This window comes from Lutzomyia longipalpis, chromosome 1 (genome assembly GCF_024334085.1).
Source record: "Lutzomyia longipalpis isolate SR_M1_2022 chromosome 1, ASM2433408v1".
Taxonomy (NCBI): Eukaryota; Metazoa; Arthropoda; class Insecta; order Diptera; family Psychodidae; genus Lutzomyia; species Lutzomyia longipalpis.
Genome location: NC_074707.1, coordinates 45,743,128 through 45,770,881, shown reverse-complemented (window position 1 = coordinate 45,770,881; position 27,754 = coordinate 45,743,128). Strand labels below are relative to the sequence as shown.

Below are 27,754 nucleotides of genomic sequence, written 5' to 3'. Positions count from 1 at the left end.
AAATTAATTTGAAGTTAAAAACAAGTTAATCCAGTGCAAAAGTGCAAATTAAGCTGTTTCGGGTTTTTCAGAATCTCTTGCGGAATTCTGGAAGTATAAATTACCAATAAAGGAATAATCTTAAATAAAAATTCAAAGATTTAATTTAAATAAGAATATAAAATAGATAAACTAAAAGCAATTTGTGAAGAGATAAGAATTTTCTGCTTTAACCCAAAATGGAGTCTTCTAACGAGAATGGTGGTCCGGACTTGCGCTTTGAATTTATGGGATCTTACGTGCAGAAGACGCTAAAGTTGAAACCAGAAAAATGGCTTCGTGTCGTGACGGTGGAAGAGCACAAAGCAATAATAAAGGAGTTTCTCGATCGACCAACTCCTGTCCACTTAGTTATTCTTCTCACGCCATCAGCACAATTAATTCCCTGCACAACATTTCCCCTGACGCAGCTCAAGACGAAAGGTTAGTGACTTTGGTTGTCTTGCAATGCACTTTATGGCATACTTTTCTGCTTCCGGTGCATTAATTCCTTCTCTTGTCTGTCTTCGCGTTTTCTTTCCCACACACACACAGGGGTGTATTTTATAAAGAAGTACCCTCAGGAGGTACCACGGGAGAATTGTCAGGATATGCTGATTGTTGGGGATTTGGCAACAAGGACCATTGATCAGCTTTCAACGCTTGTTGATGAGATTTTCGTGCCGCTCCTGTCGAATCCTCAAAATCACAAAGGATGGCCCGAAATGGTGGCACAGGATGTTCAGAAGCACGTGCACAGTCTCAAGAGTACCGTGTATCAGGTTAAGGGTCAAGTTAGCGGTCAAACTGTCCTCCCAATGCCCGTCGGGGTTGAGAAGGTAATAAAAGCAGCACAAGACATTAATGCTGACAAGGAGTGTGCCGTTGATTTGTACCTAAAGAGTGCCATTGAGGGAGTTGTAATAAAGTGGGCAACACAAATCAACGACGTAATGATTGAGAATCCCAGCAATGCCTTCAATGGGGGTGCCAATCCACCGCCAAACATTGAATTGAACTTCTGGAATAGTCGCCTAAAGAATTTAAATTACATTTACGATCAACTACGGAATGAAAGGGTGAGATGTATGGCATTGATTCTCGAGCATACCGACAGTGCATACTTCCCCTGCTTCAAGAATCTCTTTAAGAATGTAGTTACAGGTATATAACATCGAAGGAATCAATACAATTTTCCATGCCGAATTCCTCATCAATGTATAATAAATTTTATTGAAGAAATACGGGTTGAAAGGAAAGTTAAGGGGCTTTAATACAGAGAATTAATCAACATTATATATTGTTGAATACCCGGCGCCTCCACTGCTATTTTTGTTTTATTTATTCGTTTTTTATTATAAGGTCATTTATTTTTTATTTATTTTTAAAGAATTAACCTATTAATAAAATATATATTAGTTATTCTTTTCAATTTCTTCAGAATTATTTCTCGAAAATTCTGGATCTCTGCATTTTATTAAAAGTCTCTCTGTAACTACTACCAGGCGTCTCCACCTAAAGTTTAAACTAGAATTTTCAGAGAAATAATTCTGAAGAAATTGAAAAGAATAACTTTAATAAGTATTTTATTAATAAGTTAATTCTTTATAAATAAATAAATAAAAAATCTCTTTAAAGTTTAACTTGAAAAATAAAAATTCCCGAAAATCTCTTAAGATTTTTGACAAAAAATTCTAAACTGAAAAAATGTTCAACGAATCTCTCGAGCTACCTTGAATTTCCACCCACCCTCCCGCTTTGTTTTTTTGTCACAACCATTTTTCTTGTCTAGGCATGGGAAAAGTTTCCAAAATAGGCACAACACGGTATTGATCAATCAGAACAACTTGTTGCTGGTTTTAACGGAATAATTTTGCTGCTGCCGGGGAAGTCTAAAAGAATTTCCGCGGAGGTTGAATGTGAATGACTTCGCGCGGGGGGAAAATGACTTTACTTCCGTGCTAACACGCGATTTCGGTGAAAATGCGAAAATTCAACGTTTTGGGATTGTTGTAAATTTGAATGCTCACAGAATTAATTGATGAGGAATGACGGTGTGGGGTAATTGCTGTGATGAAATGAACAAATCATACTAAATTGATTGAGGGGTTGTGATTCTATTGCAGCCCTTGCTGAAGCCAAAGACATTACACTCTACATAAATCCCCTGCAGAAGCATTTCACGTCAATTGAGGAAACGGATTTTTCCGAATCGAAAATTCTTATAAAGCCAATGATGCACGTGGTTTGTCTTCTGTGGGCCAATTCACGCTACTATTGCCACTCATCGAAGCTCATTGTGTTGCTAAAGCAAATTTGCAATTTGCTAATTCAACAAGCTAAACGCTATTTGGATCCATCGAGTATCTTTCACACGGATATCGATGAGGCAATGCAGAGAATTTCCTTCTCCATTCAACTCCTGAAGCATTTTCGGCAGGTCTTTGATGAGTGTAAGGAAAATCTTGCATCCTACTTCACGGATCGCCCTCCAATTCACTGGACCTTCCATCCAAATGCCGTATTTGAGCGCTTCAACGCTTTTCTCGATCGTCTCAATACAATTCAATGGTGCGTAAACTCATCCATTTGCATAATAAACCGGAATTACTGGAAAATTATAGTTTTCATTTAATAGAGAAAACTTTTCACTTCATTGTATGCAAATTACTACGCCATGGCATTGTTGTGGGTACAAAGTACCCATGAAAGCTCTGAAAGCTTTGAGATTTTTTTTTATCTCACAGGTTCTTCTACACTGTGATTGAATTCCTGAAGTTAGAGAAAGTGGAAATTGGTGGACTTAAAGGGCGGAATTTAAGTGCCAGAATTACAGCTGTCTCAGTGGAATTCAATCATTGCTTCTCACAGTTCTCAGCTAAAACCTACGATGTCCTGGACCCAGATGATCCGTCATTTAAAGAGGACTTTGTCAAGTTTCAAGAGAGAATCCTTGAACTTGATCTCAAACTCGCAGCTATTCTGTGTCAAGCATTCGACGATTGTCACAATTTGGAGAGTGTCTTCAAGGTGGGGAAGTTTTTTTTCTCACTAGCGGGTTTTAGTGTTTTCACGTACACTCTATTGCAGATTTATTAGCACTATTTTGATTAATTTTCTTTATTTAATTTTAAACTTTGTGTTGTGTTGCATTTTTGTTCACCCATTTCCAGCCACTGAGGAAGGCCCGGATAAGGGTTGAAAGTTTTGAGAAAGCAAGAAAAATTTATTTATTTTTGTTTATCAAATAAAAAAGTATTCTATAGAGCTTTTTGGGGCTTTTAACCCGATGTAATCTAAATTGGATAAATCAATCCGATTTTAGCGATTTTATGATCAGTTTTCGACGAAAAATCTATTCAGAAAAGCTTTTGAAAAGGATCCTGTACATTGTATAGCTAAAGAATTTTCTTATGTGTTTCCTTCCTTTTGGAAATTTGTTTTCTTAATTTAACGTATTTAGGTACAAATTCTTTTCGCTTTTAGAATGAAAAAAAAAGTTTGAAGGGGCTCTTGGGGTGCGCAGAGAAGAGATTCGTTCAAGCTTGAATTTAAATCATTCATCCTAAAATTATTACACTTATATTTATTAATATTTTAATTTCTTTATTATTTTGAATATTTTTTTTATTAAAATTAATGAATACTCAACAAATAATAAAGTTTCTATTTTAAGAGCGCTGTGTGTAAGTGAGTTAAAGAAAACCAGGCTAACTGGGTAATTGGCATATTAATTTGCAGCTAATCAACATTGTTGGAAGCGTACTGGACAGGCCCAAGATTAAGGAGGAATTCACGAATAAGTACTCGGAAATACTCAAGATGCTGGACGAGGAGATTGGCATGTGCGAAGACATCTATTTAATGCAAATGAACTACTTGGAGAAGGAAGGTCATCTGTTTATTGACCAAAGCTGCCCGCCAGTGACCGGCTGCTTGCGGTGGGTTATGCAATTGTCTGGCCGGGTGACACCGCCCGTTAAGAGCTTTCAGATACTCCAACACCCGTGAGTTTGTATACGCGCAAAGCAGAGAATTTGTGCCAAATGCATTGACACTCTTTCTCACGCGCGCATTTTTTTTCTCTCTTTCAACTTCTTCTTCAGCGTGACTAAAACACCCGAAGCTCTTGAACTTGTTAGACGCTACGAGCGACTTATGGAGCTTCTAGTGCTGTTTGAGGACAAAGTGTTCAATGAGTGGCGCGAGAAGGTGCCAGAGCAAATTGAGATAAATCTCCAGAAATCACTCATGACGCGCAATCAGTATACAAAATTGCTTTTATTGAACTTTAGTCCCGAACTCTTTGCCATTCTGAAGGAGGTGCACTACCTCAAACTTATGGGCAAAGAGGGTATCCCTGAGGTTGGGATTCAATTTTCAGAGAAGAGTGAAACCTACCGCAGCTACACACTTTCCCTCGAGAGAACCATTGATTGGTACAATGAGGTAAAAGAATTTTCTCTATTTAATGTAAAGAATTTTATGAGAAAAATCCTTTGTTTTTTCAAAGATCCTGGAAAATTCAACAAAAGTTGAATTGGAATTAATTGAAGAGGAAATTCAAACCATCGATACGCTCCTTGAAGTTGGAATTTCAGAATTAACTTGGAATTCAGAAGGTGAGGAAAAGGATTCAATTGTACCTAATATTAAATTTTTAAGGATTAAATCGCAAAGAATTTTTGAATTAGATTTCAACGATTCAAAAAAAAATGTTTAAAATCTGAAATAAAAGATTTAGGATCTTAAAGATTTTTCTTCCATTTCTTTGACCAATATCTCTTCTTCCTGGACAGACATAATGGATTATTTAACAAAGTTACGAACTCCGGTTGAATGCCTCCAGCAACGTATGCAAAATATTCAGAAGAATTTAGCAGAAATGCGCCAAATTATGGGCGTGTGGTCCAGATTGCCGCTCTTTGAACGTAAAGACGGCAAGAAGGACACTGTTCTTTGCCTCGATGAAAGATCTGACCGAATTACAAGACGCTACAGTGATATTGAAGCTGCTTCTGTGAAGATTCAGGAGTAAGTATTTTGTGATCTTCTAGGCTTTGAATAATATAAGAAAAGATCAAAAAATCATCTAAAAAAATTCTTTAAATTTTTATTCAACTCTGTTACTCAATCTCTACGTGACTTCAATCCGCTAGACTTCTTGCGGAAAATGTTGAGCTATTTGGTATGCAGGAGAAGCAAAGCTCACCAATTTGGCAAGATTACGTCGTATTCATTGATAATATTGTTTACGAGAACCTCCTACTGGCCGTTGGCGTCAGCATGAGCTATTTGTCCGACCACATGGATCCGGCGAATAACTTTGCTCCACTCTTCGAATCACGCCTCGAACTTCTCGATCCGGATTTAATTTTTGTCCCATCACTCGATCCCAATGATCCCAATGGGTTCAATCACCTCCTTGCGGGTTTAATTGTGGACATTGTAAAGATGTCCTCGCTGATGGTGCGCATCAAGCCGGACAGCACGGATTCCTATGAGAGGATCATTACGGAACATCCGGATATAATTGAGATGAAAGAGGAAATTCTCGAGGGGGTTGAGAAGGTTGTGCAGGAAGCTGCGGAATTTTGTCGTGGCTTTGAACGGTACTCTTACCTGTGGTACGATGATCGTGTTCAATGCATGGAGCTCTTCCTGGAGTACGGAAGGATTCTCGATATAGATGAGATTGAGTTGATTGTGATGAAAGATCCAGCAGCTCCACAACCATCTCAGCCCACAATTGAAGCATTCAGGGAGCAAATTGACAATTACGAATCCCTCACGCAGGAAATTGAGGACATTGAACCATTTCAGGTGTTCAATTCCTGGTTCCAGGTTGATGTGCGTCCCTTCAGGCAAGCTCTCATCAATACAGTCCGCAAATGGGGCAACATGTTCAAGGAACATCTCGTGAATCGTGTTACGACAAATCTCACAGATCTTGGGAATTTTATCCGGAAGGCCGATGAAGGATTGCTACAGCCCGTCAAGGAGGGAGATTACGATGGATTGGTTAATATTATGGCGTACCTGTTGCACGTGAAGGAACGCGGGGCAACAACGGATGATATGTTTGAACCAATGCAGGAGACAATTGAATTGCTAAAGTACTACGATATGGATATTCCGGAAGAGGTGAATGTCTTGCTGCAGGAGCTACCTGAACAGTGGGCCAACACCAAGAAAATTGCTCTGACGGTTAAACAGCAGGTGGCACCATTGCAGGCTGCCGAAGTTGTGGGAATTCGCAATAGGATTCAAAACTTCGATCAGCACGTTACCTTCTTCCGGGATGTTTTCCGTAATTACGACTTCTTCAGGTATGAGTGTGAGCATCCCTATGGGCTAGCGGATCGTATAAATGGAGACATTCTCCGTCTTGAGAATGAGATGAAGGATATTCAGGGATCAGGGAGCTTGTTTGAGGTGAATGTGCCGGAATTTAAACCACTCCGACAGTGCAGGAAGGAGCTGAGGATGCTAAAGGTTGAATAATTTAATTTACAACTTCAATGCAGGATCAAAGAGATCAAGTCCTGGTTATTCTTTCCAGCAACTCTGGGATTATGTCTTCATCGTAAGAACGAGCATTGAGGACTGGAAGACGACTCCCTGGAGGAAAGTTGATGTTGAAAATATGGATATTGAGTGCAAGAAGTTTGCAAAGGATATTCGTCTTCTGGACAAGGAAATGCGCTCGTGGGATACATACGTGACCCTTGAGGCAACTGTGAAGAATATGCTGACTTCCCTACGTGCAGTTGGTGAACTCCAGAATCCAGCCATCCGGGAGAGGCACTGGAATCAACTAATGGCCTCCACAAAGGTTTATCTCTTTCACTTTTACTTATAATAATTATTTTTTCAATTAATTTTCACGCAACCTGTTTCATACATACCTTAATGTTTAATGGAATAGTTATTCGAATTTTTATTGCTTTGTAAATATGCAAACACAATTAGCGAACAAAAAGGCGACGTGAAAAAAATATGTATAAAAAAATTTGGATGCGAGATGTGTTCGCTAATATTTGTACAGTCACTTTTAAAATGTTTTTGATCATATTTCCAGCATTTGTCGAGTCTTCCCAAAGAGATTACCGTAAGTATTGCTCATTGTAAATACAAATGACTTTTGATTTTTCACCTGTTTTCGCGTCTCTACGCCTCTCTATAATGATAAGCTGTGCTTGAGAATTTTTATTAGGAGAGATCGGGGCTAATAAAGTCAAAATAAAATCAAAAAGTGAAAAAAACTCAAAATATTTTCTTTTCTATTTAAAGAAAAATTGTGTGAGAAATAACTTCAAGATGAAAAATTTCCTTAAAAAATATTAATTTATTTGTCATGTAATTAGCCCTAGTCTCCCCTAATGATTATCTGTTGTTCTCACCTGAAATTTGTACTTCACAAAATTATTATTTGTTCATGAATTGGTAGATTTTTTAGACGTGTATTCATCTTGTAAAAATTCTATTTTACTTCCTTTTCAAGTTTAGATTTTTTTGAATTGTTGAAAATATTTTTAAAAATATTATTCATTAATTATTAATTTTTATTAGATAGTAAAAAATACATTAAAAATGTTTTGAAATAATTCTGTAGAGCAAAAGAGTAGAAATTGCAAATATTTATCATGAAATCATTTGTGATAAGTTTGTAAAAGTTTGTCAAGTAAAGATTAAAAATAAAGCCTAATACCAAAATTTCCCTTAAAATACAAACTCTCATTTTCTTATCCTAGAATTTTCCTTGTAATTTTCTCAGCGAAAATATTGCAAAAATTAGTGGAATTATGCACCTAAAAAATCCCACTTTTTGCTTAATTAACAGGATAAATATTTCCTTTAAAACTTAATTTTATATTTCAAACTAAATGAATTTTGGGAAAAATCTTCCAGGTGCAATTTATAATGGATCACGATACAACCCTTTCGGATTTACTTGCTCTGAACCTCCATCAATGCGAGGATGAGGTGAAGACAATCGTGGACAAGGCCGTGAAGGAGATGTCCATGGAGAAGATCCTTCGTGATCTCAATACAACGTGGTCCGCCATGGAGTTTGATCATGAAATCCACGGACGGACTGGGTGCAATCTCTTGAAGGCTTCGGAGGAACTAATTGAGACTCTGGAAGACAACCAGGTTGTTCTGCAGAATCTCATTACGTCCAAATTCATTGCCCACTTCCTCGAGGAAGTTTCCGCCTGGCAGAAGAAGCTCATGATTGCCGATCAAGTGATCACTGTGTGGTTTGAGGTGCAACGCACCTGGACGCATCTTGAGAGTATTTTTATGAGTTCCGAGGATATCCGGAAGCAATTGCCCGTGGATTCGGAACGTTTCGATCGGATTGATGCGGAATTCAAGATTCTCATGAAGGAGATGTCGGTGACGTCAAATGTGATCGCTTCGACGAATCGTGATGGGCTGTGTCAGCGTCTCGAGGCGCTGCAGCAGGAGTTGACGCTGTGCGAGAAAGCCCTGGCTGAGTATCTGGAGACAAAGCGTCTTGCTTTTCCGCGCTTCTACTTTGTTTCATCGGCAGATCTCTTGGATATTCTCAGCAATGGCACAGAGCCGGATTTGGTGGTGAAGCACCTCACGAAGCTCTTTGATTCCATTGCAAAGCTCAACTTTGTCAAGGATCCAACCAATAAGACGCAAAAGGCACTGGGAATGGTGGCTAAGGATAGTGAATACGTGGAATTCAATGAGGAGGCAGATTGCTCAGGAGCTGTGGAAGTTTGGCTAAATCGCATTCAGGATTGCATGCGGAAGTCCCTCTGCCATTACATTGCTGAAGCTGTTGTGGCGTATGAGGAGAAGCAACGAGAGCACTGGTTGTTTGACTATCCAGCTCAGGTGTCACTCTGTGGCACACAGATTTGGTGGACAACTGAAGTGAATATTGCCTTTGGGCGCCTCGAGGAGGGCTACGATAATGCCATCAAGGATTACCACAAGAAGCAAGTTTCGCAGCTGAGTGTCCTCATTTCCCTCCTTCTTGGGGAATTGAGTAAAGGCGATAGGCAGAAAATTATGACAATTTGCACCATTGATGTACATTCGAGGGATGTGGTCAGTAAACTAATTCAGTCTAAAGTTGAGAGTGCTTCAGCCTTTCAGTGGCAGTCACAGCTGAGGCACAGGTATGAACCTCTTCGACTAATCGCGTAGCCTTATACATTAAAGAATCTTCTTTTTTCAGGTGGGACGACAAGGAGTACGACTGCTTTGCAAACATCTGCGACGCCCAATTCCGCTACAGTCACGAATATTTAGGCAACACCCCCAGGCTGGTCATCACTCCCCTCACAGATCGTTGCTACATCACCCTCACGCAATCTCTGCATCTCGTCATGGGTGGGGGGCCAGCAGGACCAGCAGGAACGGGTAAAACGGAGACAACGAAGGATCTGGGACGCGCTCTGGGTATCATGGTGTACGTCTTCAATTGTTCCGAGCAAATGGACTACAAATCCTGTGGGAACATCTACAAGGGCCTGGCGCAAACGGGTGCCTGGGGGTGCTTCGATGAATTCAATCGTATCTCCGTTGAGGTACTCTCCGTTGTGGCGGTACAAGTTAAATCCGTCCAGGATGCAATTCGCGATAAGAAGTCTCGTTTTAACTTTATGGGAGAGCAAATTGCGTGTGTACCAACTGTTGGGATATTCATCACAATGAATCCCGGCTATGCAGGACGAACGGAACTTCCGGAGAATCTTAAGGTAAGGAAAAATCCTTTTCTTTTCTTTATATTTTTTTATTCATTTTTCCTTTCTGCATCATTTAACCCCAGTCTACCCTAAAGAATGCAAAATCTAACTGAAAAAAAGAATCTTTTGATATAAAATTAATTAATTTATTAAATTTTAAATACATTTTCGCAATAATTTTCATACGGAAAATGTTGTTAAAAACAATGGTGGGAAAGGACGTTCTTAGGGCTTCATATTCTCAAGGATCCATTGGTAGTAGGATGGGACATATGTGTAAACACCCGGCCATCCATCGAGACCACAGATGGATGGTCCAAAGGAGACGATTCCCGCGCAGAACCAATAAGGTTGGTGTTCCGTTGAATTTGCCATGGCGAAGAGGGCACTCCCAGAATCCCCCTTGCAGCTGTCCTTGTCCTTTTGCCCTCCTGCGCAGATGTGATTCCGCGTGATGCTCACATCCTCCCTCTTGTAGACAATGTTGCAAATTAGGGGTGAAACATACTGAAGCTGTACCTTCAGTTTAACCGGACTGAAGGCGGCTGATTCAGTTCGTCCCCAGCCGGCAACGTAGAGCTTCATTCCGGGTTTTGATTCCATCTTTCTGTGCAGGCAAATGGGTTGGACGAAGGCTCCCAGCGTGGCAGGGTAGCGTAGTCGAATGAGGGCAATGTCGTTGAGTTGATTTCGCGATGCGGATTCATAGCCACTGTGCACAATGACGTCCTCCACGGGAATATCCTGAGGGGGAGGTGCACAGTCATCTTCATCACAATCTTGATCTGTGGATAAGTCAAATTCCCCAAGGCGGCATCGAATTAACTTCCAGGATTCCGGGAAATGGATTCCACGCACACAATGGGCTGCTGTTAAGACGTATCTGTTGCTGATAAGAATTCCTCCGCAGTGAAAGTCAGTCTTGTTCTGAGGTTTCTGATATTCCAGCAATACTGTCCAGGGGAATTCATCAATTAACGTTCTCTCTCCGCCGTACACGTAGTTTCCCATTGTCATTGTTCCACAACCCTGACCAGGTGCCGGTAGGAGGGTATCCTCTCCTGGACAGCACACCTTTATTCGTCCACCTTGATACCCACCACATTGACTGCGACGCATAAAGGAGCGATCTTCCTCCGTTAGGGGTCTCTTGAAGCGAAGGGCATCGTAGATTGAGGCACATTCCTCCAAATGAATGCATTTTCCTGGTCTCTGATCAGGTGTGGCACAACTTCCGTCTGAATTTGATTTGGTGGCTTTACAGCACACAAACACCTTGTCATTGCTGATGGCACAGAGAGATGATGCAAAAAATGCCCGATTCGGTACATTGAGTGGTCTATTGGCCATTGATGTGTAAATATTTGGACACTTTGCCCACTCAATACACTCTCCATATTCCATATTTGGTGTCAAACAAGATTTCCCCCCTTCCTGGCACACCACACCACAAGGCAGGAGGAAGCTCAAACACGCAACAACAACCACATGGATGATTAGCTTAACTTCCATTATTTATTACACAAATATTCTTCTCCCGGGATTGAATCTCTCGCGTTAACAAATTAAATAAAATAAAATTCTTGGGACAATCCTTCCCAATTGAGGCACAACACCCAAATGAGGTAACGGCTCTCTCTCTCGGAAAGTTTAATTTCTTTTCGAGTCTCTTTGTGGCTACTCAAACTCACTACCTGCGAAACCACATTGCTAGATTTTTGACTTTCTGCGTCCCATTTGGCAGTCATGATGGGATGTAATTAGTCTTCTGGGTGCATCTGACTCATCACCGCAATGTCCAGAAGGTGGAGTTTTTAGGTTTTAGCTAAAATTGCTCAATCCATCCCACAAACTTTGACACATCCGTAAAAACAACGTACTGACTTAGATCACAGAGTCCAGAGATTGGGTGCTTCACGGCCAGGGAAATAATTCCCGCCAATTGCCATTTGTGGTCTTCATACGTGAGGAGTCCACTTCCTGAATCCCCGTGGCAGGGTCCTCGTCGTCCGTCGCGCCATCCACCGCAGAAGGTTCGTGGGGTTGTAATTATACTGAAGATTTTCCCAGCTGCCAGGCATTCAGCTTCAGACACAATGGGAATCTCCAAGCGTCGTGGTTCATAGGTCAGAAGGTTGTTGTGCTCATCACGTCCCCAGCCCACAATGACGCCCATTCGATCCGCGGGAAGACTCTCCCTGTGCCTTAGGCAAGCTGGCTGAATGAAATCCCCAAATTCCGCGGGTTTCTGCAGAACAAGCACCGCAATGTCAGCATCAAAGGCTCCCCCATTGTTCCGTGTGAAGTCAGGATGAATGTGAATTTCTGCTATTTCAGCAATTACTGCTCCTGAAATTTTTAAAAGGTTTGTTAAGAGAGAATTTCGTTAAAATGTCTTTAATTCAATTTTTATTGAGATTTTTAATTTTTTTTTAAAGTTCAAATCAAAGATTTTGTAATTTGAGCAAAAATTCTCAGCTCATGGAAAATCTAATCGGCATGAAAGGACATCAAAGGATTTTTTAATACAAAAATGATTTTTTAAAAGATTTAATTTAAGATTGAAAAGAATTTTTGAAAATAGAAATATTAGAAAACGTTTTCATTCTCTCATTTGGATGTGAAATTTAAATTTTTCATTAAATTTCCATAAAATTATCACGCTTTTCATTTCTCTTTTTCAATCATTAATTTAATTAATTCAACACACACCCATCAAATTATCAAAAAACCTTTTCTATGGGAATTATTGTGCATAAATTCCTTTTTGCAGAAAGAAACTCAATACAAATTAATTAAATTAAAAATTAAATTCAATTTATACCTTTCTCCGTCAATTTGCGCAAATTGTGCTTTCCCAGGAAGGCAATAACATCCTGTGCTGGGTAGAGACGTTCCTCGCGATTGTGGAAGCAATGAGCTGCACTAATTATGATCCTCTCGGAGATGAGAGTCCCGCCACAGATGAAGGATAAATTGGTGGATTTGTAGGCATGAAGAGCCACAAGCCATGGCCATGAACCCCTTTCCATTTCATTTCCGTACATCATGAGATTTGTTATTGTGAATTTTGCCTGAATTGCTCCACATTCTGTACCATCATCGGTGGTACCAAAACGATTCTGGAGGATTCCCATTTGGGGTTTCTTTGTGGCGGGAAGGATTTGATCACTTTTTGCATATTTCTCATCAATGGACAACCTTTCTTTGGCAAGTTTGGTGTACAGTGTGTGCTCCAAGCGGATTCGTGTTACGAGAAGACCTTCGAAATAATTGGGTTCTGCAATTAAAGGCGGATAAAGTGGAAAAGTTCTAATAAGTTCTTAATCAAGGGGTGTTTATCTGGCGAATCTTTGGATATTTTAGGCGAATCTTCGCGAATCTTGACGAATCTTAGCGAATCATCCGAATCATGGCGAATAATCCGAATCTTTACGAATATTGGCGAATATTGGAAAATATTTACAAATATTTGCTAATTTTGATTAACATTCTTCATAATTAGTTAATGTCGGAATAACTGACTACCTCAGACCGCGTTCAAACTTCATATAAGTTATGTTTTAGGTGTTTTATGTGTTTTAGTCACTCCACATTACGAAAAAGTTGGAATGACATTTTTGTTCCACCCGGCGTACCGATGGTGATGGTTTAAACTTTGCTTTATAGCTCGAGAACGGTAAAAGATAGAGACTTCGGGTTTGAAGTTTTCTATGGAAATGTGGGTGTAAAATTTCATTTTTTCGCATTTTCAATATCCAAGATGGCCGCCGTCCGCCATTTTGAAATATCGTTAACCACTTCCCTTATAGCTAGAGGTCTGAAATTTTAGTATGTTGTAGAGCTCAGTGAGACGTTTTCATCGACTATTCATACTTGAAAATCGGTCAAGCGGTTTAGCAAATATGGCGGCCCAAAGCAAAAAGTGTTTTTTCGATATAACTCGGGAACGGCTTGACCGATTTTGACGATCTTGGTATCAAATGAAAGGTTTCAAGAAGCCCTACAACTCTCTAAAACATTTTAAGTTCCAAAAATGGCCGTAAGAGGCGCTAAAATTAAAAACAAAAATTGCCTAACATTAAGGGGCAATATCCCCGAATCCCCATTAGGCAAATCTTTTAAATTTTGATATGTTGTAGCCTGACTCAATATCTTTTACCATGCAAAAAAATGATAAAAATCTATGTCACCGTTTAGAAGATTTCGCCATTTAAAAAATTCTTGTAAGTATTCTAAAAGATCTGAATGAAGGCTATATCTCGAGTGCTTTCAAGTACAGTTTGGCCCCAAAGTTAGAAAATCGAATTTTCCGACGATTTGAGAATCTTTTACTAAAAAAAAAGTTGTTCTAAACTTTAAATCAAGTTCAAAAAATTCAAACAAACACGTTTAGATACTTTAGGTATGTCTATAATACACGAAATACTTAAAAGCTATAGTTTTTTGCTTAAAAACTGTTATTTGTGCACCAAAAATATAGGCGAATCTACCGAATCTTAGCGAATCAACCGAATATTGGCGAATCAAGCGAATCTTGGCGAATAATCCGAATCTTTCGCGAATCATCCGAATCTTTGGCGAATCATCCGAATCTTTGGCGAATAATCCGAAGATCCGAAGATTTTCATTCAGATAAACACCCCTTGTTCTTAATGATGTGAAAACTGAAAGTGCGAGTGATTCGACTCACTTTGAGCACAAATGTTATTTCCATTGTATGTGATTGATGCTACTTTGGGGATTGATGTGTTTGGGGGGAATTTCACGCGGTAATGCACCTTCTGTCCTTTGCTAATCCTCTCCAGGGTCTCATCTCTTGTTTTCCACAGCTCCAGACTTCCCAGAATTTCCTGAAAATATTTTTTTTGTAGAGAAATTTATTATTTTTTGGCAAGAAAATATTCAAGATAAGTTTTTTAAACTCACATTGTGGATCTTCTGGGGCACGAGGAGGACAACAATGAGATTCATTGTGACCCCAATTGGGGGACTATTAACCTCTATAGCTCCCTGCCACTCCTGCCCATTGTAGATGTAACGAAAAATTCTGGGACAAGGTGAATTCCCCTGGCAGCTGATCAATTGCACTAAAACACTCACAATAACAAGAAATCTTGCCCCCAAAAATTTCATCTCTTTCAGACGAATTACTTTCAATCACACCGAAGTTTTTCATTTCCTCTAATTTATTTTTTCAATAAATTCTTCCCACTAAAACTTATCCATGCGAGGAAGGTTGAAGAGAGACTAAACTTGTGCTAAACTAAGGTAGATTTTAGAAAGGACTGAAAGGGGGTTTTTCCAGAAAAAGTATCAAAGAACAATCATTCTCTCTCTCCCTTCCACACTAAAGGCAGAGAATCCCAAAGTTTTGAGTCCTCATTAAGGTAGACACAGATAAGAGACAGTGTGGGCCTGAAGAGGCAAAACCATTATTTAATAATGATTTCTTAATCCCCTTTCGTTTTCAAAGAGAGTCATATTTTCTTCCTCTCTCTCTTTTCCCATTCTTTTTTCTCTCTCAATGTTTTTTTTTTTTACTTTTTTACTTAATGTGCTTATTGTGAATTTACGTGAGAATGGGGCAAAATGAAGCAGAAAACACAAATTTTCTTTTAAGAAATTTAAAGGCTAATTTTAAGTGTAAATTTATTAATTAAAGAATTTTTCAACCAAAATTTTCTTTAGAATTTTTTTTAAATTTTTCTTCTGCAAAATATTTAAAGAATTTTATCTTTTTACTTGCTAAATAATGAGGTAAAATGAAGCAGAAAAATAATATTTTTTGAATGATTTTTAATTCAAATTTTAATTAAAAACTAAAAATTAAAATAAAGATTTTCTTTCTCAAAATTTATTTATTTTTATGATTCTTGAGAAAAAACTTTTGATATGAACTTTTCTGATACCTAAACAACGATGCAAAATTAGGTAGAGTTTTAATAATATTTTTCTTTAGGAAATTGTAGAGAAAAAAGGAGTCTATTCATTTTTATTCGTGTTCTGAAATCCGAAGATTTTTTATTGATTCGTCATCTTTATTATTTTATTTTAATCATAATTAAACGGTCTTTTGTATTTTTGATTATCGTTAAAATTTATTTTTAATTTATCCTACTTATTCTAAAAAAAATAAAAATTCTATTTAATTTTTAAAATTTAAATTAACATCAAGATCAATTTTTCACTTTTCAGGCTCTTTTCCGCCCATGCGCTATGGTTGTTCCGGACTTTGAGCTGATTTGTGAAATTATGTTGGTTGCCGAAGGATTCCAGGAAGCCAGAGTCCTTGCGAGGAAGTTCATCACTCTCTACACGCTCTGCAAGGAACTTCTTTCGAAGCAAGATCACTACGATTGGGGATTGCGTGCTATTAAATCAGTGCTCGTTGTGGCGGGATCTCTGAAACGCGGAGATCCGGGACGTCCGGAGGAGGAGGTCCTCATGCGGGCACTAAGGGACTTCAACATCCCGAAAATTGTTACAGACGACATGCCGGTTTTTATGGGATTAATTGGGGATCTCTTCCCGGCACTGGATGTGCCGCGGAAGCGTGATCAGGACTTTGAGAAGACCGTGAAGCAAGCTGCTTTGGATCTATCGCTACAGCCTGAGGATAATTTTATCCTGAAGGTTGTGCAGCTGGAGGAATTGCTGGAAGTGCGTCATTCAGTATTCATTGTGGGAAACGCCGGGACGGGAAAGACGCAGGTGTGGAAGACACTGTTCCGCACGTATGTGAATTGCAAGAGGAAGCCACTTTTTAATGATTTGAACCCGAAGGCAGTGACGAATGATGAGCTGTTTGGAATTATAAATCCAGCAACGCGAGAATGGAAAGATGGATTATTTTCGGTGATAATGCGCGAGCAGGCGAATCTCAGTGGGGATAACCCAAAGTGGATTGTCCTGGATGGGGATATTGATCCCATGTGGATTGAAAGCTTGAACACCGTGATGGATGACAATAAAGTCCTCACGCTGGCGAGTAATGAACGTATTGCCCTAACGCCGACCATGCGACTGTTGTTTGAAATCTCGAATTTGAGAACTGCCACACCGGCGACTGTTTCTCGTGCTGGGATCCTTTATATCAATCCCCAGGATCTGGGATGGAATCCCTACGTCACCAGCTGGATTGAAACCCGAAAGGTCCCAGCCGAGAAGTCAAATCTCGTGATTCTCTTCGACAAGTACATACCACCATGTTTGGACAATATTCGTTCGCGCTTCAAGAAGATCACGCCCATTGCGGAAATGGCGCACGTTCAGATGCTCTGTCACCTCCTGGATTGCCTGTTGACACCGCAAAATACCCCAGCTGATTGCCCAAAGGAATGGCATGATTTGTACTTTGTCTTTGCCTGCGTTTGGGCATTTGGGTCGTCAATGTTTCAAGATCAGGCGATTGACTATAGGATTGAGTTCAGCAAGTGGTGGGTGAATGAGTTTAAATCGGTTAAATTCCCCCAGGGTGGCACAGTCTTTGACTACTACATCGACACGGAAACCAAACAGTTCACCCTGTGGACGGAGAGGGTGACCAAATTTGAACTTGACTCAGATCTTCCCCTTCAGGCGGTTCTTGTGCATACATCTGAATCCATCCGGATACGTTTCTTCTTGGATCTTCTGATGGCAAAGAAGCATCCTGTGATGCTTGTCGGAGCAGCAGGATGCGGCAAGACGGTGTTGGTCAATGAGAAACTTTCAACACTATCGGAAAATTATGCCGTCACTAATGTTCCTTTCAACTTCTACACAACATCCGAAATGCTCCAGAAGATCCTCGAGAAGCCGCTTGAGAAGAAGGCGGGAAGGAACTACGGGCCACCTGGGAATAAGACTCTAATCTACTTTGTGGATGATATGAATATGCCGGAGGTGGATTGTTATGGAACCGTTCAACCGCATACGCTAATAAGGCAGCATCTGGACTATGGGCATTGGTATGATCGGAGCAAACTCACAATTAAGGTAAAGTTTTTAGAGCTTCTCAAAGAGTTTTCTTTTTTAATGAATCATTTTGAATTGATTTGCAGGATATCCACAATTGTCAATACATTTCATGCATGAACCCCACATCCGGGAGCTTCACGATCAATCCACGCCTTCAGCGGCATTTCTGCGTGTTTGCCGTGAGTTTCCCCAGCAATGATTCCCTGACAACGATCTATCTATCCATTCTCAATCAACATTTCGCCAATGCTGAGCAAAAATTCAATGTTTGCGTGACAAAGATCGCTCCGAATATTGTTTCGGCTTCCCTGGCGCTCCATGCGAAAGTGTCGCAGGTCTTCCTACCCACGGCCATAAAATTCCACTACATCTTCAACTTGAGGGATCTCAGCAATATGTTTCAAGGATTGCTGTTCAGCACCAACGATTGTCTGGGCAGTGCCACAGATATGATACGACTGTGGCTCCATGAGACCCATCGGGTCTATGGGGATAAGCTCACCGACGACAAGGACATTGATAGCTTCACGAAGATGCAAACGGACATTGTGAAGAAGTCCTTTGAGGAGCTCGATGAGAGTATTGTGTTCGATAAGCCAAATATCTTTTGCCACTTTGCCGGAGGGATTGGGGAGCCAAAGTACATGCAAATCCCCGATTGGGGATACCTAACGAAGCTTCTGCAGGAAGCAATGGTCTCCTATAACGATCTCGTGGCTGCCATGAGCCTGGTGCTTTTTGAAGACGCCATGATGCACGTATGCCGAATTAATCGCATCTTGGAGTCTCCACGTGGAAGTGCTTTGCTCGTGGGAGTCGGTGGGAGCGGAAAACAATCCCTCTCTCGTCTGGCAGCCTTCATATCGAGCTTGGAAGTGGCACAGATTCAGCTGAAGAAGGGCTACGGGGTGCTGGATCTCAAGAATGAACTCTCAGGGCTCTATTTGAAGTCCGGAATGAAAAATGTCGGCATTATGTTCCTCATGACGGACGCCCAGGTGCCCAATGAGCAATTTCTCGTCCTAATCAACGATATGCTGGCATCCGGAGAGATTCCCGACCTCTTTCCCGATGATGAAGTTGAAAATATCATTTCCGGCGTGAGGAATGAGGTGAAAGGCGCTGGAATTGTGGATTCCCGTGAGAATTGCTGGAAATTCTTCATTGATCGCGTAAGGCGGCAACTCAAGGTGGTGCTCTGCTTCTCTCCTGTTGGTTCAACACTCCGTGTGCGTTCCCGGAAATTCCCATCCTTTATCAACTGTACCTCCATCAATTGGTTCCATGAGTGGCCTCAGGAGGCTCTTGTCTCTGTCTCAATGCGTTTCCTGCAGGAGCTGAGTGTCCTCCCGGAGACGTTTATGGATTCGGTGGCACGCTTCATGTCCTACGTCCACACATCCGTGAACACAACATCCAAGATTTATCTGCAGAATGAGAGGAGATACAACTACACCACCCCGAAATCCTATCTCGAACAAATCAGCCTCTACTCCAAACTCCTAAAGCAGAAGCACGCCGAGTTGCAGAGTAAGATTGAGCGCCTGGAGAATGGTTTGGAGAAGCTGCGGAATACGGCGGCACAAGTGGCGGATTTGAAGCTGAAGCTGGCTGTGCAGGAAATTGAGCTGAAGGAGAAGAATGAGGCAGCAGATGCCCTGATTGAAATCGTTGGTGTTGAAACGGAAAAAGTCCAAATTGAGAAGCAAATCGCTGACGAGGAGGAGATGAAAGTGGCCATAATTGCGGAAGAAGTCACGAAGAAGCAAAAAGATTGCGAAGAAGATTTACTGAAAGCCGAACCGGCTCTCATTGCGGCCCAAGAGGCGCTTAATACACTCAATAAGGCCAATTTGACGGAACTTAAATCCTTCGGATCCCCACCAGGAGCTGTGACCAATGTCACGGCGGCCGTGATGGTTCTACTAGCGCCCAATGGGAAGATCCCAAAAGATCGGAGCTGGAAGTCGGCTAAGTTGACAATGGCCAAGGTGGATGCATTCCTGGATGCACTCATTAACTACGACAAGGAGAATATTCATCCGGAAATCATTAAATCCATCCAGCCATACCTGAAGGATGCTGAATTCGAGCCGGAATTTGTACGATCGAAATCAGCAGCAGCTGCAGGACTCTGTGCCTGGGTCATCAACATCATCAAATTCTACGAAGTTTACTGCGACGTGGAGCCCAAGAGGAAGGCTCTTGCACAAGCTAATGCTGAGCTGGCAGCTGCTCAGGAGAAATTGGCCATAATCAAGAAGAAAGTTGCGGTGAGTATTTAAAACTTCCTGGGAGTTTCTTTCCGGAAAATTCCTCTAAAAAACTTTCATATTTTTTTTCTCATCCAGTCCTTGGAGGAACAACTGGCTAAGCTGACGGCTGACTTTGAGCGTGCCACAGCTGAGAAACTTCGCTGCCAGCAGGAAGCTGATGCAACACAGGCAACCATTCAACTTGCCAATCGTCTCGTTGGTGGCTTGGCTAGTGAAAATGTTCGCTGGGCCGAAGCAGTTGCGGAATTTATGGCTCAGGGAACAACTCTCCCAGGAGATACGCTCCTCATAACAGCCTTCATCTCCTACGTGGGATGCTTTACGAAGCAATTCCGGTTGGATTTGATGAATAAAATGTGGCTGCCCTACTTGAGGGCTCTCGAACCTCCAATTCCCATCACTGAGGGCCTGGATTGCCTCACCTTGCTCACGGATGACACAATTGTGGCAATTTGGCAAAATGAGGGGCTTCCGAGTGATCGGATGTCCATTGAAAATGCCACAATTCTCTCAAATTCCGACCGTTGGCCCCTCATGATTGATCCCCAGTTGCAGGGAGTGAAGTGGATTAAGCAGAAGTACGGAGAAGCACTGAAAGTTATCCGGATCGGGCAGAAAGGCTATTTGGACATTATTGAGAAAGCCCTGGCTAAGGGACACACGGTGCTCATTGAGAATATTGGGGAGAATCTCGATCCAGTGCTGGATCCCCTCCTTGGGAGGAATCTTATCAAGAAGGGCCAGGCAATAAAGATTGGGGATAAAGAGGTGGAATATAATTCCAATTTCCGCCTCATTTTGCACACAAAACTCGCAAATCCTCACTACAAGCCTGAGATGCAGGCTCAAACGACGTTGATTAACTTTACAGTCACCCGAGATGGCTTGGAGGATCAACTTCTGGCGGAAGTCGTTAAAGCTGAGCGTCCGGATTTGGAGGAATTGAAAGCAGAACTAACAAAGCAACAGAATGATTTTAAAATTATGCTAAAACGCCTGGAGGATGATCTCCTGTCGCGATTATCTTCAGCAGGAGGGAATTTACTGGGAGATACGGCTCTAGTGGAGAATCTGGAGACAACAAAGAGAACAGCTGCGGAGATTGAGGAGAAAGTTTCCGAGGCAAAGATAACATCACAGGAAATTGATAATGCTCGTGAACATTACCGTCCAGCAGCTGCCCGGGCGAGTTTACTCTACTTCATCCTCAATGATCTCAACACAATCAATCCAATCTACCAGTTCTCTCTTAAGGCATTCAGCGTGGTGTTCCAGAAAGCCATTTCCCGGGCAGATCCATCGGATATGGTGGATTTGCGTGTGAAGAATCTCATTGATTGCATTTCCTATTCGGTCTTCCAGTACACAAGCAGGGGGCTCTTTGAGTGTGATAAGCTCATCTTTGCCTCCCAGATGGCCTTCCAGATTCTCCTGATGAGTGAAGAAATCTCCCCCATGGAGCTGGACTTCCTTCTGCGCTTCCCTATTAAACCACACGTAACGAGCCCCGTGGATTTCCTCTCCAATTCCTCATGGGGAGGGATTTGCAGCCTTGCATCAAAAGATGAGTTCCGGAATCTCGATAGAGACATTGAAACATCGTCAAAGAGGTGGAAGAAGTTTGTGGAATCTGAATGTCCGGAAAAAGAGAAATTCCCCCAGGAGTGGAAGAATAAAACAGCCCTCCAGAGACTTTGTATGATGAGAGCTTTGCGTCCGGATAGGATGACCTATGCTGTGGCGGATTTCATAGAAGAAAAACTCGGGCCGAAGTATGTGGAGAATCGAACGATGGAATTTGCAAAATCCTTCGAGGAAACCAGCCCATCAACCCCAATCTTCTTCATCCTTTCCCCCGGTGTGAATCCCCTGAAAGACGTTGAAACCTTGGGGCGACAGCTGGGCTATACAACGGACAAAGGGAACTTCCACAATGTTTCCCTTGGGCAGGGTCAGGAAGTTGTGGCGGAAGCAGCAATGGATGAAGCAGCACGCAATGGACACTGGGTTGTGCTGCAGAATATTCATTTGGTCAAGAAGTGGCTGCCGGCTCTGGAGAAGAAGTTGGAGCACTACTCGGAAGGATCACATGAGGAGTACAGGGTGTTTATGAGTGCAGAACCGGCAGCCACAGCCTCAGCACATATAATCCCTCAAGGTATCCTCGAGTCCTCCATAAAGATCACCAACGAACCCCCAACTGGGATGATGGCTAATCTTCACAAGGCGCTGGACAACTTTACGCAGGAAACGCTGGAGATGTGTGGGAAGGAGGCGGAATTCAAAGTAATCCTCTTTGCCCTGTGCTACTTTCACGCTGTTGTGGCACAGAGAAGGAAGTTTGGACCAGCAGGATGGAATAAGATTTATCCCTTCAACGTTGGTGAGTTGAGGAAATTCTTTTTTTGGGGAATCTTCTGGAGCATTTAACACGTAAATCTCTCTTCCAGGTGATCTCAACATCAGCGTGAGCGTGCTGTACAATTACTTGGAGGCTAACTCGAAGGTCCCCTGGGAGGATTTGAGGTATCTCTTTGGTGAAATAATGTACGGTGGTCACATTACGGATGATTGGGATAGGCGTCTGTGCATTACGTACCTGGAGGAGTACATGCAACCCGACCTGGTAGGTGGAATGGTCTTTCTTAATCCAGAATGTGGGAAAAGGAAGAGTTCAACTTACAGGTGGACGGTGAGCTGTTCCTCGCACCGGGATTCCCAGCACCACCAAATACCGACTATTCCGGCTACCACAACTACATTGATGAGACAATGCCGCCAGAATCGCCCTACTTGTATGGATTGCATCCAAACGCCGAAATTGGTTTCCTCACCACAACCTCGGAGAATCTCTTCAGGACGGTTTTTGAGATGCAACCACGAGATGCGGGCGCTTCTGGTGGGACAACGGTGACGCGGGAGGATAAAGTTAAGCAGATCTTGGATGAGATTATGGAGAAACTCCCCGAGGAATTCAACATGACGGAGATTATGGGGAAAGTGGAGGAGAGGACGCCCTATGTGATTGTTGCATTCCAGGAATGCGAAAGGATGAATTATCTCACAAATGAGATTAAGAGGAGTCTCAAGGAGTTGGATTTGGGCCTTAAGGTGAGCTGATTTTTCCTTTAAATTCATTTTTTTTTGCTATTTTTGCAATTAAAAATTGTTTATTTTAATTAATTGAAGAGTAATAAGGAAAGGATTAATCTTTGAAATTATTTTATTTAAACTCTCACCGAGGCAAAGAAAATGATTTTCTTTAATTTTTCTTAAGAATTTGTCAATATTTCCTTGAAAAAGAAAAAAAATTAACCAAAAGCTGAGGACAAATCAATTTTTTTAAAAAATCTGATTATTTAAAGATTTTTCTTTAAATGAATTATTTTCATAACTTTTTATTTAGCAAAAGAAAATTCATTTTATTCTTTTGGAATAAGATTTCTTCAACAATCTCAAAAAATCTAATCTAATTATTCTCTTTAAAAGAATTATTTGTTAAACATTTTCCTGAAGAAAACATAAATTAAAACTCTCTAAAAAAACATAATAATTCCCCCAGAGAAATTCCCCTAAGAATTTTGCAAGAATCAAGGCGCAAAACATCAAAGAAAACCTTCTCTTTGTGCCACGAAGAGAACACAAAATTATTAAGAAAAAGAGAAAAATTAGCATTTCCTGGCAACATAATCCCCAAAAAATCCATCTCAGCATAAACATAACAATGCTATGAAGTGATAAAAAGATTATGGTATGATTGTATTGACCGGGCTGCTGCTGGGGGTCCACTCCGGGACGCGATCCCACTACTGCCGACCACGGGGACTTTTGGCTGCTGGTTTTCACCTCTGGCCCGGTTCGCCCCTCCTTAGCCAACCTGCACGCCGTGGCCTCCGCCATGGCGCCCATATTGATGGCCGGCTTAGTGCGGACGTCCCGTCGACGTGCCCCCTCCAGCAGGCAGGACTCCCAGCCTCAAATCAATCCACAATCCAACCTCCGGGAAGCCGGATTACAAGAGGTGCCAAACTCTCGGTTGAATGTAATGCGGCGAATCGCACTCAAGAGCTGTGAAATTGCATTTTTCTCTTTGCTCACAGATGGCGCAAGCTGTTTCAGGGAGAGGAAAAAGGCGCGAAATGTATTGGCGGGAATTATGATTTGTTGGTTTTTCTTAAATTTTCCTTTTTAATAAAAAAAAAAATTGATTTTATTGTTTTAGGTTTGCTTAAAGGTTTCTTTTAACTCTTCATGTTATTCTATCTTATTCAGCGACCAAGAAATCTCCAAATCCTTCAAATTTCATAAGAAATTCTTGAAATATCAAAAATTTCTTGGTCACAGAATATAGCCCATTTATCAGGGGGATGCCCAACCCCGAGAAATCAGTACTTTTAGTGAGGCAGCAGGTTCTTCCGATCAAAATATGCGATCAATTTGCACAATTCCACTTGCAATCGGAAGTACATTTAATTAGCTCTCGGTTGATCCCTTCTCATCATCGAAATAACATTATTAATATAAAAAAAGTTAAAGTGTTTCTCGGGAATCGGTCGAGATTGAGCGAGATTCGAGAATTCCTCATACATTTTGTTCAACAAAAAGTGATTTTTCTTCACTGAAAATGAGGTTAAACCATCCCCTTGCCATTTATGGATTAACTTGAATAACTCTTGATTCTTTTTATAAAATCTGAAAGAAAAATTCAATAGAGGCAAGAAAGAGAATAATAATTTTCGCAATCTTGTGCACCAAAATTTTCTTCATCCGGCATAAAAAAAATTGTAATTGTTTTTTCTTTAAAAATAACTGAAATTTTCATTTCGAAATTTTACTTTTGTTAATTTTGAGTTCTAACAAATTGGATAAAAATATTTTATTTCCATAAAAGTCGAATAAATTCGGTTAAAGAAAGAGTTTTAGGACGTATTTTGTACAATTTCTAGAATTTTGGTTAAAAATTGAATTTTTTTTAGACAATTTTGAAAAGAGACTTGGCGAAAATTTTTTTTAAGAAATTCCTCGATATAAAAATTTCTTAAAGAAACATTTTTGAAAAAAAAAAATCTCAAAATGAATGAATCTTAAAATCAATTTTTTTCCTTTACATAGGGCGAACTGACCATCACATCGGACATGGAGGAGTTGGAGAATGCCCTGTTTCTCGATCAAGTACCCGTAATATGGGCAAGTAGAGCCTACCCATCCCTCCTGGGCTTGACATCGTGGTTCGTGGATCTTCTGCTGCGTCTCCGTGAATTGGAGACGTGGTCAACTGATTTCGTGGTGAGCTTGCATTTTTGAGTATTTCCAGAGATTAATCACGGTGTGTTCTAATGCGGTGCCCCGTTAGTTGCCAGCATGCGTATGGCTTGCTGGTTTCTTCAATCCACAGAGTCTCCTCACGGCAATTATGCAGAGTACGGCACGTAAGAATGAATTGCCACTTGATAAAATGTGTTTAGTATGTGATGTTACGAAGAAGCAAAAGGAAGATTTCACGTAAGTACCCAATATCCGGGGAATGGCAGTGTTCTCTGTCCCACACCCACCCATGCCGCAAAAAAAATCTCGCGCTGGAAATTTTTGAAAAAAAAAACTCATTTTTTGAAATTTTTAACGGCGCGGGAGATTTTTCTTCGCTTTTTGACTGCGGTAACTTTTTGGGGGAGTGGCAGGGAATTGAGCACACACCTTTGGGTCCCAACGTTTTTTTGTTTTTTCTGCTTGTGTGTCCTGTGTGTATGTGTGCGTGCCAAATATCTATTAGTTTAATTTTAACAAAATAAAGTAAAAACTGTAGAACTGCACCACGAGAAGGTGCCTACGTGCACGGGATCTTCATGGAGGGTGCCCGATGGGATGTGCAGCAGGGAATAATTATGGAGTCGCGCCTCAAGGAGCTCCATCCCCCTATGCCTGTTATCAATATCCGGGTAATTTACGTTTTCTTTTAACCCAAAAAGTTTATTTTTCGCGCCAAAAAGGAGAAAATTCAAATAAAAAAAATGGCTTTGTAGGCAATCACGCAGGATAAGCAGGATCTGAGGAATATGTACGAGTGCCCCGTGTACAAGACACGCACACGCGGACCCACCTACGTGTGGACGTTCAATCTAAAGACGAAAGATAAGCCAGCAAAATGGACTTTAGCTGGCGTTGCACTCCTTCTTCAAGTCTAAATTAGTCTCATGGCGCACCGGGAATCTTGGTGGCGCCAAGACCCGTCAATCCGTCGCAAACCTATTAGAATTTAATTACACACAGACTTCACCGCACCACAAGAGAGCTCTTTAAGCCATTCCGTGTAGGTTCATTCAAAATAATTACTATCTATTGACACCTCTGAGCAAGCAAAAAAAATCCCCAGAAGAGAAAAAAAACATCTTAATCACTTTTCAATATTATTTATTGTTTGTGAATTGAATAGCTCTCTTGTGGTTTTTTTTTTATTTTGCACACTTCCAACAACATAATTGTTAATGAATTTAAATAATTTGTAGTAGAAGAATATTGTTGTGTTATTTTGTGATCCAATACAAGATGTTTTCTTTGAGAATCTGTTTAAAGAAAAAGAGGTGTCTGATTTCAAGTAAAGAGCAACGCGCAGGAATTTTTTTTTTTCATATTAAATTCATTTGATGATACAGAAAAAAACTCCATAATCTTTTATTCATTTTAATTAAATAATCTTCTATTTTCCTTTGCTCCATGACTCTTTTTTTTATTAATTCCTCTGCAAGACCTTCGCACACGTGAAGTATGGCGCCTCGTGCATTTTTTTCTTACAGCAGAAGATGCTTTTTTTTTAAAAGAAACTTCTTTGTAAAGAATACTTTGCAAGTTTTAAGGCGAAGATGAGATTCTTAAATTGATTTCGAGCATTTTATGCACAAAATACAAGAAAAAAAACTCGCATGAATTTAATGAATAATTCGGCAAAGAGATTGCGCACAGATTGACAGAGAATTTATAAAATTTGCAACAAAAACGCAAAAGTTGGGTGTTTATTCAATTCTCTTAGTTAGTTATTCAGTATAAAATGCACATAACAAATGAGAGAGCATTCAGTTAGTATTGATACAAATTGACTAAACGACGCCTCTTGGTTTTTTTTGTGACGTAAAGGGAACAATTTGTTTGTGCGAACTTTGTGATAAAATAATCATTAAAATAGGTATTTAGCGTATTTTTCTTTTGATAATTTGTAAAGATTAGAATTTTTCAGATTCTAAATTTGAGTAAGTGGACGTATGAATTGCCCTTAAAAATGTTTTCAAAGGATTTTCTTAAAATTGATCTTGAGTTTAATAAAATATAAAATGAATAAAATTATTTTTTAATGTTTAGATTTGTTTATTTTAATATTGTGGCATGAGTTTGTTAAATAAAAATAAATATATTATGACAGAAAACAAGTTTTTTTAATGGCTTAATGGAAGAACATTAATTTGTCGTCTTTAGAGTGAAATTCACTAGTCAGAGCCTTAAGATTTCATAAATTTTAATAACATTTCTTTTATATAATTTTATGTTTATAGCATAAGAAAACTTAAGCCTTTCTTATGAGAGTGAATTTCATCCTTTGGTCTGGAAAAATATTCTAATCGACCTAATAATCTATTAGAAAAAATTTAGGAATGAAGAATTCGCAATAAACCTAATCAACTAAGGTAAGTTTCTAAGTCTTATCATTTCTCTTAAATCCCTTAAATACGTAAACTTATTAAAAGTATTTGCAAGGTTTAGAAGATTTTAAACGAA

The 27,754-nt window shown here is 40.4% G+C and overlaps 3 protein-coding genes across 4 annotated transcripts; 1 reads left to right on the top strand and 2 right to left on the bottom strand.

Moving 5' to 3' along the window:
- The first annotated feature begins 91 nt into the window (after positions 1–91).
- LOC129787782 (dynein beta chain, ciliary) lies at positions 92–26,647 on the top strand. Of its 2 annotated transcripts, XM_055823557.1 has the most exons (22): positions 92–462; positions 574–1,182; positions 2,145–2,589; positions 2,766–3,048; positions 3,760–4,025; positions 4,125–4,467; positions 4,532–4,640; positions 4,818–5,052; positions 5,178–6,513; positions 6,581–6,853; positions 7,100–7,129; positions 7,930–9,182; positions 9,242–9,764; positions 15,951–17,732; positions 17,798–19,987; positions 20,066–22,373; positions 22,441–22,616; positions 22,676–23,101; positions 25,103–25,276; positions 25,344–25,492; positions 25,794–25,926; positions 26,011–26,647. In XM_055823557.1, exons 1-22 carry the CDS (start codon positions 219–221, stop codon positions 26,170–26,172), a joined length of 13,449 nt encoding a protein of 4,482 aa, XP_055679532.1. In that variant the 5' UTR covers positions 92–218; the 3' UTR covers positions 26,173–26,647. The 2 variants fall into 2 exon arrangements, with proteins under 2 accessions (XP_055679532.1, XP_055679534.1); XM_055823559.1 differs by lacking the exon at positions 7,100–7,129.
- LOC129787784 (serine protease easter-like) lies at positions 9,877–11,264 on the bottom strand. The gene has a single exon (XM_055823561.1). The coding sequence runs from the start codon at positions 11,262–11,264 to the stop codon at positions 9,978–9,980; it is 1,287 nt and encodes a 428-aa protein (XP_055679536.1). The 3' UTR covers positions 9,877–9,977.
- LOC129787783 (serine protease gd-like) lies at positions 11,249–15,165 on the bottom strand. Its single transcript, XM_055823560.1, has 4 exons — positions 14,682–15,165; positions 14,446–14,605; positions 12,577–13,032; positions 11,249–12,101 (listed from the first exon to the last, which is right to left on the bottom strand). Exons 1-4 carry the CDS (start codon positions 14,886–14,888, stop codon positions 11,578–11,580), a joined length of 1,347 nt encoding a protein of 448 aa, XP_055679535.1. The 5' UTR covers positions 14,889–15,165; the 3' UTR covers positions 11,249–11,577.
- Positions 26,648–27,754: the final 1,107 nt, after the last annotated feature.

What these genes read in the sequence shown, in the direction of transcription:
- LOC129787783 (XM_055823560.1), bottom strand. Translation starts at nt 14,888, where the DNA reads ATGAAATTTTTGGGGGCAAGATTTCTTGTTATTGTGAGTGTTTTAGTG. An exon ending in TGCCCCAGAAGATCCACAAT is followed by an intron (nt 14,606 to 14,681) that starts GTGAGTTTAAAA and finishes AAATATTTTCAG; the next exon opens with GAAATTCTGGGAAGTCTGGA. An exon ending in GCGCAAATTGACGGAGAAAG is followed by an intron (nt 12,102 to 12,576) that starts GTATAAATTGAA and finishes TAAAAATTTCAG; the next exon opens with GAGCAGTAATTGCTGAAATA.
- LOC129787782 (XM_055823557.1), top strand. Translation starts at nt 219, where the DNA reads ATGGAGTCTTCTAACGAGAATGGTGGTCCGGACTTGCGCTTTGAATTT. An exon ending in GACGCAGCTCAAGACGAAAG is followed by an intron (nt 463 to 573) that starts GTTAGTGACTTT and finishes ACACACACACAG; the next exon opens with GGGTGTATTTTATAAAGAAG. An exon ending in GGAGCAAACTCACAATTAAG is followed by an intron (nt 17,733 to 17,797) that starts GTAAAGTTTTTA and finishes ATTGATTTGCAG; the next exon opens with GATATCCACAATTGTCAATA.
- LOC129787784 (XM_055823561.1), bottom strand. Translation starts at nt 11,264, where the DNA reads ATGGAAGTTAAGCTAATCATCCATGTGGTTGTTGTTGCGTGTTTGAGC.